At 44.0% G+C, this 14,520-nt stretch overlaps 1 protein-coding gene across 1 annotated transcript in view; it reads right to left on the reverse strand.

Annotated features, from left to right (window-relative positions):
- Nucleotides 1–14,520, reverse strand: part of PDE11A (phosphodiesterase 11A) — a 380,104-nt gene that overhangs the window by 39,007 nt on the left and 326,577 nt on the right. Inside the window, exons 16-17 of the mRNA XM_046018850.1 lie at nt 10,379–10,456; nt 4,424–4,487 (exon numbers count right to left, since the gene is read on the reverse strand). Coding sequence (XP_045874806.1) covers nt 4,424–4,487; nt 10,379–10,456 — 142 coding nt within the window. The remainder of the gene's footprint in view (nt 1–4,423; nt 4,488–10,378; nt 10,457–14,520) is intronic.

Raw genomic sequence — 14,520 nt, forward strand, 5'->3', positions numbered from 1 at the left:
AAATATGTCTATATTTTTAAAAGAAGTTTCCATTATTTTTGTTCAAATGTTTCATAAAACCATAGAAGTGAGTATGTTTTTGAAAACACTTTAACCTACTCGATTTGGAGACAAACACAAATGAGATCTCTAGTTTAGAGTTGCACAAGATTTCTGATGGAAATGTCTGGAAAAACATGGTTTTGTGTTTTATTTCCCTGAACTTTTGGGTCTCAGCAGAACTTCACATCCTAAAAATAAAATATTATTTACGTCAGTGACCAAGAAGACCACCTTCAAGTGGCCAATGGGCCTCCCAGGTTGGTCTAAAATACTAATGCAGAAACTCTTTTTCCTCCTAAGGATTTTCTCCTGCCTTTTTCCTGCTCCCAAGTGGGCTACTGCTCCTTTAGTTGCTGACATGCATTCCACTGGGGTTTCTGAGCGGCCTGGCATACCGTACCTCATTCCACTCGTTTCCAATCATCTTGGTTCTTCCCCAGTCCCCTAAATTTCCTCCCACTCTCCACTCTTCCACTTCTTTCCATCCCAATCACAGTGGCCACCCCCGCAACTACACTTTTCCCCAGTACCTGGAAGATACCTACTTCTTCTCTGTTCCCCAACTTTTACTGTAAGGGAGCCATCGCACAACGGGGCAGCAGAGAGTGGGCAGCGATGTGGAAACAAGCCACGCAGCCGTACAGAATTTTCCCACTGAGTCTGTTTTACGTAACTTCAGATGTGTCACACTAAGATGAAAGCCGAGGCTCGGCTGGAGGAGAACTATTTCTTGGAGGAGAACTTTGTAGGGAAACCGCCCCATCTAAACTGGACTGTGACAGGAGCAAAGAAATGAACTTTTCTTGGAGTTAAGCAACTGAGATTTGAGAACATACTTGTCACTGCAGCATAGCCTACCCTAGTTTTGACTAACACAACAATCAGCATGGAAATGAGGTGCTGCGGTTAAAAGAAAAAGACAGTAAGAAGGAAGAAAAATAAGAAGACCCTAGGTGGCATCAGTGTGGGGTTCAGGTGTCAGACAGTGAGGAGACATTGTTGGAGGCTGTGAGGATGATGGCCCATGTTCCACGGCAGCAACAGATTTTATGCAGTTCTCACTGAAGTAAAGCAAATAATGTATCTAATGAATTTACAGCCTTAGGGAAAGAGAATGGCGAACGAATGTTAGTAGCCTGTGATGATTGCTATTGACTATGTTTTGCTAAGTATTATAAGAAGTGAGCTCAGGAAAGGATGGGCAGGTTTATCTTCAGGAATGAAAAGAAGAGAGAGAGTCACAAATTCAGAGTCTTCATCTTCAGGGATGAAAGATAAAGCTGCTTTTTAATCCCAAACTGTAAAAATAAAAAATTAAGATATGTTTTGAATGACAAAGGCTGATCAAGACTCAGCCTTGTGGGGCACTTGGCTGGCTCAGGGGGTGGAGCATGTGACTCTTGATCTTGGGGTTGTGAGTTCAAGCCCCACGCTGGGTATAGAGATTACTTAAAAATAAAATCTTAAAGCAAGCACGTGAACAAATAACTCAGCCTTGAAACAAAAATCAAAGGTATGGCCAGTACACTCATACTTAAGGACTCTGAATGAATTAGGTGGTACACAGGATATCCCTTCAGTTGTATAAACTGGCCCAGAGAAATGATTTTACTACATGATTCTCTCACTGGCACTTGTTGGGCCCTGACTGCTAGGAATAGCGCCATGGAGGAGGAAGAAAGAAGTACATGTGTTATTTTTCTTTGTTCTTGCAAACAAGGAAGCAAAGAGAGCAGATCTAAGAAGTCTGTCTAGAATAGAACTGTGGATGTGATTATTGGCAAATGGAAATGACTAGAATCAAAGACATAAGAAGCTGACTAAATGGGCAAGAGAGTTTGATGCCATAACCCCCATAGGAGAGTGACTTCTTAAAACCTAAAACAGGCCTTGGGTCCTCAACTTTCTTTGGGTGGGAAACAGGTTGGAAAACTGCCTGACCTTTGGATATAGCCAAGGAGGACAACGGAAAAGGATAATTTCTTGGGATAGTTCTAGTGATCATGAATTATGATGGTTGGGGAGCATCTTGCAGAGAACCAGAGACTACTACAGAGTGGACAGCCTCACAGTGACTGCCCAGTGGGATTTTGGAATTACTACGGCCCCCTAACTGTCAAATGTTGGCCATCTCTTTCTTTTCAAATTGGGACTATTCTAATGAGTATTTCACTGTTTGGGTGTATGTCAGATGCTGTGTTTGGGGTGTGTGAAGGACTTTAAATCCAGACCTGATGTAGAGACTGGGATGAATCTCCCAGAGATCCTGGCCTTTGAGCTTGATACTATGACTAGTGGGACATTTGGGTCATTTCTCTTGGGAAAAGCCGAGTATATTTTGCCTGCAGGAAGGGAGAGAATCACACTTTTGGTGATTAGAAGGGCAAACTATGGTAGTCACATATTCCTTAACTATTTCTGGCTTTCTACATTCTGGGCACAGAAAAGGATCATACTTCCCGGTTGAGTAGAGTCTTGCGACAAGTTCTGGCTAATGAATTTCTTGCCAGTGCAAGGCAGTCTAGGGCCTCTGTTGGACTGATCCAGATGGTAACTCCTCCTTCAGCCTCAGTCCAAAACAAGGAATAGACCAACTGACCCTGGAGGCACACGTTCATGAGCAGTACGTTGTTTGAAGCCCCCGAGGCTGAGGGATAACAGCTCATTTCGCTGACACACACACATCATTTAAAAATGACTGACATATCTGGTGTGAGACAGTGTAAGGCTCTGCCAGGAACGAAGGCTTTGGAGCCTAATCTGCTGGGATTTGAATACCAACTGCTCACCAGCTTTATCACGTCCGGCTATCCTTTCTAGGATTCGCTTTTCCCGTTTGTGACACAGGGGTAAGAACTGTATTAGTTCCCCTGAGTTGCCAGGCATGAGCACAAACTTGGTGGCTTAAAACAACAGGAACTGGGATGCCTGGGTGGTTCAGTCGGTTAAGTGTCTGCCTTGGGCTCAGGTCATGATCCCAGGTTCCTGGGATTGAACTCCATATTGGGCTCCCTGCTCGGGGGGGGGGGGGGGGGGGGCGCGTCTCCTTCTCCCTCTCACTCTCCTGCTCCCCCTGCTTGTGCTTTCTGTCTGTCAAATAATAGATAAAATCTTAAAAAAAAAAAAAAACAAACACCAACAAAACAAAACAGGAATCTATTCTCTCCTAGTTCTGGAGATCAGTAGCTCAACATCAGTTCACTAGACAGAAATCAAGGTGTGGCCAGGGCCAACCTTACTTGGGAACCTCTAGGGGAAAAATCTGTTCTCTGTCCTTCCTATGTCCTTGTGACTGTCACATTTCCTTTGCCTGTGGCCACATCGCTCCACTCTCTGCCTTGTCTTCACATCCCCTTCTCCTCTTCTGAATGTATAATCTCCCTGTATCTCTCTCTTCTAAGGACGCCTGTCATTGATTTAGGGCCCAGCTGGATAATCCAGGATAATGACAATGATAACGATTGTCATTGAAGTCTTTAACTTCAGCACATCTGCAAAGACCCCTTTTCCTTCTAAGGCAATGTTTACAGGTTCCAGAAATGAGAATCTGTTATCTTTGCGTTGCTATTCTTCAGCCTACTGGAGTAACTACCTAAATCAAAGGTAGGGGGAGGGGCTTTGAAATTAGATAATTGGGTATTAGACATTCAGTCAATAAATATTAGTTATTTATTGTTATACGAATCTATTTTATTTTCCTTAAAATGTTGAGACTTAAGATACCAAGTCACTGTTTTAGACCCCACACAGTAGGTGCCTCATAAAATTAAAAGATATTATTCTCCAAATACTATCAGGAATCAAGGATCTTAAACTGTGTGGTTACTGGCTTGAAAACTATTCTTGATCTAAACTGACACGTTTGGCAGTGAAACCGGATAGGTGGTAAAGGCATGATTTTTTTTTTTTGGTACAAATTAAATGTGGATATTGCACACTTTGGCCAAAGTGATCTGATCTCTAAATAGTCTTTAAAAAGAAAAATAAAATTTCCTTTTGACCTCCTTGGTTTCTTTTTTCTCTCTCTTTTCTTAAGATGAGAAAAAGGCAGACCTTGGGCTAAAATCTGATTACCTATTTTAAAATGCCACTTGTGAAACTCTTGCCTTAGGACATGGTCAATGCATTATCTGGATTTAGAATGTTAAAAAAATCTTAGAGAATCAGGCACATTATGACTCAGTGGAAGCACGTTAGAGAACGACCGTGCAATAAAGTATGTCTGGCCCGAGCCTCCTGCTATTTTTTACACCATGTTAATACTGATGCAAATTGACTAGGGCTTCAGTGCCCAGGAGTTGGGGCTCTGGGAATATTGCACCCCCCACCTCACCGCCCCCAGTCCCTCCTCTGCCAGGCCCTGCCATTAATCACCACTTGCCTGTCTCGAGATCTCCCACGGTTTGGTCACAGCTCCAAGGTCACAGGCTGTCATTAACATTGATCTGAAAAACAGAACCAAACAAAACAGCCTGAATAATCTTTTGTTGCATTCCTAAACAAACCCGTCCTAGATACATAAATAAATAAAATGGGACCAAGGCCAACTCGAACACGTCTTTCCCTCAACAAGGGGAGCACTGTTTACAGTCCCCATGTTTAGCATCTCCATCATGTGGCCACTGCTTAGGACAAAGCTCACACACAGCCTCGGCTTGGCTTCCCTTTTGTTATGTCTGCGGCGGATCAAGGGAGGAAAAGCGCTGCTTGCTCTATACCTGAGCTAAGCAAGCACTACTTTAAAAAATCCCTAATGGACAACACGTCTTATTTTTAACTAGTGGCAAGGGAATCACCTTATAATACCAGATACATAGCTGACAAATCTTCACCAACTTATGGCTGATTGATGGGAATGGATGGAAACCTATAACAAAGAGGCAAGGCGCCCGCCACCATAGGAGCCCCTTCATTTCCACCTGCTCTGCGAGCTGAGATTTCCTGGGAGAGCCACACTGTTTCACTCCAGTTTATTACCTGGCTGCAACATGTTTTACAAGCCTTCTGAAGAAGAAACGTATTCTGCTGCAGCTTTCATTCATTCGAGCAGCTAAGAAAGCACCGGAAGATCTGAACCAGACCTTTGAGGGGCAGATTTCTACTGGGTTTAACTAGAATTCACCCTGAACCACAGATATAGAAACACAGAGAACAACTTAAATCGTGGATAGTTCTGGTGCTTATCATCTGATGTGGTGGGGAGGTGGGAAAAACAAGGCGCACCCTTTGTCCGAAACTTGCTTTCTTTGTACTGAAGCCAGCAGTACGTGATGAAAAGCGATGAAGGATTGGAGTCAAGAGACCACATCTCGATCGGCTCCTTTTGGAAGAAAGGGGTGTGTTGTTAGAGGTCAAGGGGCTGTCCTGATGTCGGGTGTTAACATTGCATACCCTGCCAGACTCGAATGCCTCGGAAACATGTCTGCTTCCCAGATGGCAGAGCGTGATGGTAGTGGGGTTTGTGTAACTTCCCCAGGAAACCCCTCCAGGAAGCCTGGCAGCGTGGCAGGTAACAATGGGTCATTCAAAGCACCGCCAGACACCCGGGCCTCAGCAGCTCCCTCCAGGAGTTGGGCAGCATCTACCCTCAAGCCCCCCTGTGCTAAGCGCTACAAGGAGCAATGCAGAGGTGCACTCTTCAAATTTGAGCTTTTGTGACAAGCACTCTGCCTGTGCCATACTAAGCACCGACCCACTAATTACTAACTAAATGAATCTTTGGAACACTCAGAGGAGGGGACCGTTATTCCCATTTTCCAGAGAGGTAAATGGAAGCATGGAGAGATTAAGTAACTTTCCCAAAGTGAGTAAGGATTCAGGATTCTGTGTTTAAGACAAAGCTACCAGACCCCCTCTTGCTACACTCAGGTGCTTCTCCTTTCAGGTTCTGCTGGTATCAGAGGGAGACAAGACTGTAGGTAATGCACTGAACTTTGCAATCTCTCTCCCAGACAGGAGAGAATCTCTATGAGGTTGCCTACTGGTACCATTAACTTGGACAAGACTTGGTTTCCTCTGCTTGATAATTCAAGGCTTACTTCTCAAATTCCTATCACCATTAATCAGCCAATCAACAAGTGTATTGAGCATCTGTCTAGGTGCTCAGGTAGTGATCATTCTAATAGGGACCATTAATAGAGCAAGCACTACAGAGTAAGTTACGGAGTCTCTAGATGAGGTAGGGATACTATTATTTCCTCCATTTTATAAAGTAAATAGTGTTTTGCATTCCTTGATCAGACAGGTTAGAAAGTTTGCCAGCGGTTAAACAGAGAGGGAGCATCAAAGCTGGAGCTGGAATCCACAGAGTCTGACCGAAGGGTCTCTCTTTCCCTACAGTGGAGCAGGAAGTCCATACTGAGAAGGAAGACAGAAAAAGGCTGCGTGGGAGGATGGAGTGGGGGAGTTTGAAACCTTTATCCAACTGGCACAGGGGAGTCTGTTAAAGTTGGGGGCTCAACCAAGCTAGACCATGTTAGACCTTGCAGGCAGAAGTTTAGGTGGTGGGTGGGAAAAGAGTTTGGAGAAGCCGAGAAGGGAAGCAGGGAGACCAGTTGGACAGTATCAATTGATAAGGGTCTAAAACAAGGAAGGGCAGGAGAATGCAAAGACAAGGAGAAGGCTGAGAGATTCCAAAGGAAGAACCAAAGGGGGTGAATGAGTGTTATTCTGTATTGTTTAGATCGAGCCTCTAGAAAAACTGAAAGGTCTTTTCTAGAGTCAGAGAGGAGGGAGGAAGAAGTTACTCTTGAGGTCCCCATAATTCTAGTCCAGTCTGCGGTGTGGGGGTGGGGTGTGTGTGTGCTGGAATGAATGATCAGGAGCATGGAGGGCACAGCCAGCTCTGTGGTGGGGGTGGGGAGGTGGCGTGGTAGAGGGGATGGGGTTTGGTAGGGGCGGGGGTGGGGGGAGGGGCTGCACCCGGAGTTTCTGATGCTTTTATCGCACCTCCCCTCTATATGCTAAGTCATTTCAACAACAATCTTGTGTTAGCCATTATTTTCTTGATTAGTTCTCCAGTTTTAAAACAATGAGCAATGAAAATGAACCCACTGTCATGTAAAAAACAGATTCATAGTAAAATAGTTCACGTATGAACTGAATTTGGCGCTCACCAAACAAAAAAGCGCACTTTGCGCTTTGCTCTCTGTGTCACGGTTTTTAAATTTTTATAAACACCTATAAGACGTCCAAACGGGCAACACAAAATGACAGAAGTGAAGTAAGTCAAGCTGTGCTTTTTCGTCCTCGCCGTTACCGTTCCACCATTGTTTCTTCCGGACATACTGTCTGAAAGCAGGAATGTGACGCTCCGTAGGGTCAAAGACACCAACTAGCCGCGGGGCCCGCGCCCAAGGCTCTGAAGCGTGAGGAACTTGCCCCAGGAGTGTGCTCGGCGCCCACCCGAGTCAGCGGCTGACGGCCCCGCGCACTCTTGCAATGAATTTACAGGGGCCGCACGCGTCCAACTAAAGGATAAGTAATCCTGTGCTCATCTGAAGCTTTATATCAATTATGTTGATACTCAACAGTAATCTCAGCAATTGTTTAGGGCTTCTACCAACGCAAGATTTTTCTCAGGGCGGCGGGGGTGGGGGGAGGTGGTAACATATCTCGTCGTTGACATTGTTTAGACTGCAGGCACGTGGTGATGATAAAAAGCAGACACACTTTTAATTGGTTTTATTGCTATTTTCAAGTTCTCTAAGAGGGTGGTCCCTGGAGCCCCCTGCCCCTCGGTGCACTGTGGTCGGTCAGAGTCTAACCATGAAATGGGGGAGGGAAGGCAAAGCCGGGGCGTGCCATAGAGAGCTCCTGGAGCACCTCTATTTTACACGGTCTCCTTCCAAATAAGATTTTTCTTCCATTTGGGGTTCCCTGTCAAAAAAAACATTTGAAAAACTCTGCAGAAAACACCTGGGAGGAGATGTGGAATGAGTGCTGGCATTTTTTTTTGTTGTTGTTGTTTGTTTATTTACAGCATAACAGTATTCATTGTTTTGGCATCACACCCAGTGCTCCATGCAGTAGGTGCCCTCCCTATTACCCACCACCTGGTTCCTCAACCTCCCACCGCCCCCACGGCCCCCCACCCCCGGCCCTTCAAAACCCTCTGGTTGTTTTTCAGAGTCCATAGTCTCTTATGGTTCATCTCCCCTTCCAGTTTCCCTCAACTCCCTCTCCTCTCCATCTCCCCATGTCCACCGTGTTCTTTGTTATGCTCCACAAATAAGTGAGACCATATGATACTTGACTCCCTCTCTGGCATTTTAAGAGTTGTGCTTAGAAGAGAGGCCAGGCTGGAGAGACAGGGCAGGAGCCCCGTGAGAAAAGGTGGTAGTTAAAGCCAGCAGGAGGCTGAGGATCGAGAGAGGAACCTTGAAAATAGGTCCTGGGAGGTCCTTACATCTCGGGGGTGGTGGAGAGGGGAAGGGCTGAAGAAGGCTGAAGAGGAGAAGCAAGCGTCAAAAGAGAGTAGAAAATCTGGAAGCACAAGGCTCAGCCGACTCCAAGGCCCGGGAGAGCTTCAAGACAGAAAGGCCAATGCAATCAGGGACTGTGATGAGATCCAGGAAGAGAACAAGGGCCCTAGAATTTGATCCTTGGGAGGTGACTGGTGACTTTGAAAAGGAGCAGAAGTCCCATTTCACAGACTGAATTCCTCAGTAGAGAACGGCTAGCTACTCTGTGGTAAATCCGTACTTTGGAATACTGTGCGATACGAAAAGCTGATAAGGTACGACACGGAAGAACTTCCAAGGCATATGGTTGAGTGAACAAGCCAGTTCAGATTGCTATATACATATGTAACTTATGTTAGAACAGACAAGTCCATACTCAACAGAATTTTTCCTTAGAATATATACATATATAAATGCTTTGGAAGTGGTTGGGAAGGATATAAGTTGATAACAGAGTGTATATCTGTGTGTCGGTATGGGAATGGAGAATGAAGCCCCAGGGAGGTCTGGGGGCTCATCTGTCATGTTTTCATTTATTACAGAAAAATATATTCCTATAATTACTTGTGAAACTAAAAATTATTTAAAAAGAAACACTGCCTTGCAAGAAGTTAGGAGGAGTGTGAATCAAATGTGGGACTGAAGGTTAAGAAGGAAACTATGATTGGACCTTGAGAAGAGGGCAGATTTTAGCGATAATTATTTTTTGCCTGAGGAGATAGGAGCATATTTTTAGGCCTAGAATGGTCCTGAAGGGAAAAAAACAGATTTTGAAAATGCCAAAGGAACATAATTGGTAGGGTAAGTTTAGGGGTGGGGGAGGTGGAGGGAACAGAGTTAGGACACCTGGGAAGGGCTAGTTTTGAAGAGAGGAAGGGTCCCCTCCCACCCTGGACAGGAAGAAGAAAAAGGCCCGAGAAGATAGCAGAGAAAAATACTGCCGCAGGAGGGGAGAAACAGAGGGCCTCTGGTGAGAAGTTCTTAAGAAAGAGTAAAGAGAGGTCATGGGCAGAGGGAAGGGCAGAAGGAGGGCAGGCAGCCCTGGGTTTGGAAGCTGGAGGTGGTGGTGGGGGCTTGGGGGGTACAGGGGTTGGGGGAGGTTTGCATCGAAGCTATGGGTCGGTCACGACAGGGGTCCTGCTCTGGGTGATTCTAGTAGTCACCTGGCTGTGGAACAGACACAGTGCGCGTCTGTCCAGGCCTCACAAGCTTTCCCAGGAATACTCAGCAGCTTTGGAACAGGACTAAGACTGCAAAAGGTCTGGGGGTGGGTGAGGTAGGGGGTGGGTGAGAGAAAGAGGAACAGAGCCTGGCCAGCGGCATGGCTCCAGTCAGGGTGTTCAGATGTGCCACGTAAGTGCGGTGGTCTGTCTTTTCTAAACAACTAGGAAGAAGTCCGGTGAAAAGTCTAGAACAGACTCCTTATTTCTGCCACCCAAATCGCTGCAATTGGTTTTCTATCTACAATGCCTGTTGTCTCTAAAAAAACTTCCCAAAGTTAACTCTCTACTTTATTTTGGCTAACACTGTTTTCTAAAGTTCAAAAATCTACCTCTCCCCTCAACATACACCCCCACCCCGCTTCCCCAGGAAAAAGAGGAAGTCACAGCTGCTGAAACTGAACCAATTTGAACACCCTTTTCTAATTCTGAAGGCAAATTTATGGAGAGGGAGCAAAAATATTAATGGATTAGAAGATGAAAAGACGAGCCATCTATCTTTTCTCTAATTATTCAACTACTCTCTGAATGTTTTACATGTAAGCCAAGATTTGTTACTTTAAAAAAATCACATGTGTGCCCTTACCACTGTCGGAAAACCATGGCTAAATCTTCAAATAATGAAGAAACACATAAACAAGAGCTGCTTCTTACCGAAATATATCACGATGGTTTTTGATGTTCCAATCATAGTCTCCTTTACTGACAAGTTCAAAGAATTCAGTCCTCCTCCTGCACAAAATCAAATGAAGGAAGAAAGAAAAAAAATCTGGAATGAAATTTCTCAGTCTGCGGGGCGACATAAACACATTTATGGGAAAATATAAGATCACCTGAACCAAGTAACTTAATATTTGAAATCATGAGGCTAAAGCACTATCAAAATAAATCACTTTTTTAAAAATGTTGAGGCTTCAAGAAAAAGCCACAATCATTTCTGAATGTATTTACAGCAGAGGAGATTATCGAGCCATAAAACAGAAAACAATGTGGTCCCGCATCTAGGATTACTGGCTGTGAAGCTCTTGTGATGGGCACTGAAAGTCAGAGGGGGGAGGCAAGGACAAATAAAAAGCGGGAACAATTTTGGAATGTTCTTTTATCATTCAACAGAGAACTGAGCTGCATGAGGATCTGAGATAAGATAAACTCCCCGGTAGTAAATTCAGGGCAAATGCTTTTTCTGGGTTAGAAAATAAGGATTTCAGCATTTCAGTGCTTAACCACATGGTCTGTGGAGTCAGAAATAACCCTTTGAAGAGTGGCTCAGTCACCTCTGTGCTGTGCAACGTTGGGAAGTTACGTAAACCCTCTGAGCCTCCGTTTCCAAATCTCTAACATGGGGATCGTATTTGCTAACTCACACAGTTATGGCTGTTATTGTGAGAATTAAATGCAAAGCACTTGGCGTAGTGTCTGTACCTAGAGATATCAGGTACCCCAAGTGGCTAAGATATGCCCAGGGTGTCCTGGGCAGCACAGAAGAAGGCACTGAGCTTAACTTGGAGGGTCATGGAACATCATGGAAGTCTTTCTGAAAGAGCTTGCCTGTCTCATTATCCTTGTCATCATTTGCACCTGATGTCATTTCAATCCTCTGAGTTATTCTAAGAAATCACTAGAAGGCAAACTGCATGAGGGCAAGGGCCTGGCCCCTTTTCTTCACTCTTGGATCCCCTGTGTCTACAACATCCATGAGAATGATTACCTCGGAAACCTATTCATTTTTAACAATAATTCTCCAGCCACTGGTTTCACCTCTATTCTCATGGTACTGGAGTATTCACAGTTGCCATTGGAGAGACTGTGATAAGAAAACAACATAAAATCTATCCAAGCAAAGCTCCCTTAGATTCTGGAAGACTAGATTCCCACGAGACCAAGAGGACAACAAAACAAGTTGTGGGAAGTTTAAGAACATCATTCCCATCTGATGTCCGACCCCCTCCCCCTTCCACTAATATTGTTATATCTGCTGAGAGTATTTTCAATATATGAGACATAATATCCCTGATGCAAAATGGAGCCATATTACCTAGGTGGTTAATTCGATGTAGAAAAGAATGTTTTAAAAAATGCAAATCTGTGATAGGGCAACTGAATAGAACCTTAAGGATAGACTTCCCAACTATGGAAACTTTAATACCTAGAGTTGCTGGTGTCAAAGTCTTAAATCAACGGGACCCAAAATTGGCTATAGGCTTCCCCTTGTGTTAAAACAAAACTAGATTCCACTGCATTGGGACAAAATGGGTTATCCACTGTCCCTAGGGGATGGTGAATAGAGAAGGGGTGTGAAGAATCTGTAGGGCACAGAAAAATGTGACATACTAATTTTATTTTTTCTCCACTGACAAAAGTATGGCTATTTCTTGATATTTATTCTCATGTTCAAAGGTTTGACTATGACCTCAGAAGGCAACAGGACTTTCTGAACACCATAGCTTTGTCAAGTTCAGTCACTGGTGAAACCGTGTATATCATACATGTGGCAACATGCTTGCTCACACAAATAGTCAAATAGATACTTTAAAGTTGGAACCAAAGTGCATTTTAAATTTTTTTAAGTTCCTGAAAATTAACCATCTTGAAAGATCAGGAGATGGGCTTAATCATTTTCATAAGGCTGCAAAAAGGATTTGGAAGTAATGATATGCAAAGGTCACATCACAAATTTTTTATTCATGCTCAATATGTTTTAAAAGGTATACACATAGAGAACGCATCTACCGCTTCACCATCCAGCCCAGAAATAAAGCTTTACTGACCCTTCCGAGGTCCTGAGTAGCTCTGCTCTCTTGCTTCTGCCTCCCTCCCTCCCACCACAAGATGTCCATTTCCTAAATTTGTAGAAATCATCTTCGTATAGAGCCTTCTAATTTTATAGGAGATTCATGCAAACTATTGCTCTGCATATTTTGAGACTTTATAAATGCTGTCCTTGTAGTGTATGTATTCGTTAACGACTTGCTTTTCTTGCTCAGCATTTGTAAGATTCACCCACGGCGTTATGTACAGTTCTATGTGGTTATTCTGTGTATTACTATACACTGTTTATTTACTCACTTTCCTGAGGATGAAGGTTTAGATTATCTCCAGTTGTTTTGCTATTATGTATTACATAGAATGCTGCTATGAACATCCTTGTGTATGTCTCCTTGTGAATTTGTGTGCATTTTCTCTCTCTGCCTGTCTCCATGCATGCACACGCGTGCACACACACACAGGCACACGCCTACGTACTGTTGCTGGGTCATAGAGTGGTTTGTTTTCTATGTTTGTGTTTTCATTATAATTATAGTCTCTTAGAGGCATATGGTACCTTTGAGAAACATCTACTGTTTCTCTCATTTCAGAGGTGAGAAAACTCAAGATGAAGGTAGGTGAGGTGATTTTTCCAGGTCCCATGGCAGTTATGGGCTTATCTGGGGAGATTCTAAGCACCCAGCCTCCTGGTTCTGGCCTCTGAGGTCATCTTTGTAAACCGTGAGTAGCGTGAATCCTTGGGCCGGAGAGCCCAGCGTGTTGAGAGGATATGGACAGCAGTGGCCCACAGCCCTCATGAGATGTAATGGCTTTGCAGGCACATGCTCCACGGGCGTGCCAGATGCCAAGTCCCGCGGTGGGCACCAGACAGGTGTTTCCGGCATCAAGAAGGGGATGCCCCACACAAAAGCGGCAAATGGCCTGAGCCAAGTTGGTCGTTCACGGCTCCAGGGGGCGTAATTCTGAGCTCCTCCTTAGTGATGATCATTACAAAGCAACAATGGGATAGCCACTGTGATAATGAGAAATGCATTTGCCCTCACAGCTGCTCCTTTTAGCATCTATATGTGTATGTCTATGTAGATTATATTGACTCAACAGCACGAGCATAGGTGAAACTGTTAGACATAGGGGCACTTTTAAAAACACAGGACTCCTAAAAGGAACATCTACAAAACTACAAAGTTACCTAAAACTCCCCGGATCCAAGCTCTTCCGTCATGAGGAACTGTATCATTAACTTCCCAAGCAGATCACTGGGAACCTTGGTTTTCAAGGACAATGGCAAATACCTCGGCTAGTGAAAAGCAACTTACTGGAAAATCTCATTTATAATCAGATATGTTTTTATTAGGCTTTTATCCTACTCTCCTGACATCTGCTCCATTTAGAAAAATAGCAGTCTTTAAAAAAGCATCATTTGAACAGAACTGCTAAAATTACCCTCAAAAATAATTCTAAAGATTGGTTACTGGTCACCCATCACCACACTAAAAATCTTTCTGGTTTGTAATCTATCTTGCACAAGATACCTTTTATTTGTAAAGTGAGAAACCACCATTTCTGTGTTTTTTTTAATCAAACCATTCGGGGGGGTAAATTTATATATCTACACATGCATATATGTGCACACATTCTTTATCTTTCTGTTCGTCTCACTGCTCCAAATCTACTAAAAGTCCATGAACGTTAGGAAGGATTTACTGCCAAATTGACAAACTGTCCTGTCCTTGTGATCGTCTGCAGTGTCAGCCCCGGAATTGTCAGGTAGCAGTGATAGGAGTGTGTGTGTGCTGAGGGGGGTGAGGTTGTGGGGAGAGGGGGAAGAGATCTGTTCTTTTGGTATTCTTACAGCTTATTCAACAGGCAAGTCACAGGTTTGCGGTTGATTGCTAAATGTAGACTCCGGAGAGATTTATGGAATTTGGGCACCAAAGCACCTGAGAGGAATAGAAAATTAATACATGGATGTTAACTCTAGTAATTATGACTAAAGGAAAAAGTTATATATTCAGTTTTGAAAGAGAATT

Source organism: Meles meles, chromosome 9, assembly GCF_922984935.1.
Source record: "Meles meles chromosome 9, mMelMel3.1 paternal haplotype, whole genome shotgun sequence".
NCBI lineage: Eukaryota > Metazoa > Chordata > Mammalia > Carnivora > Mustelidae > Meles > Meles meles.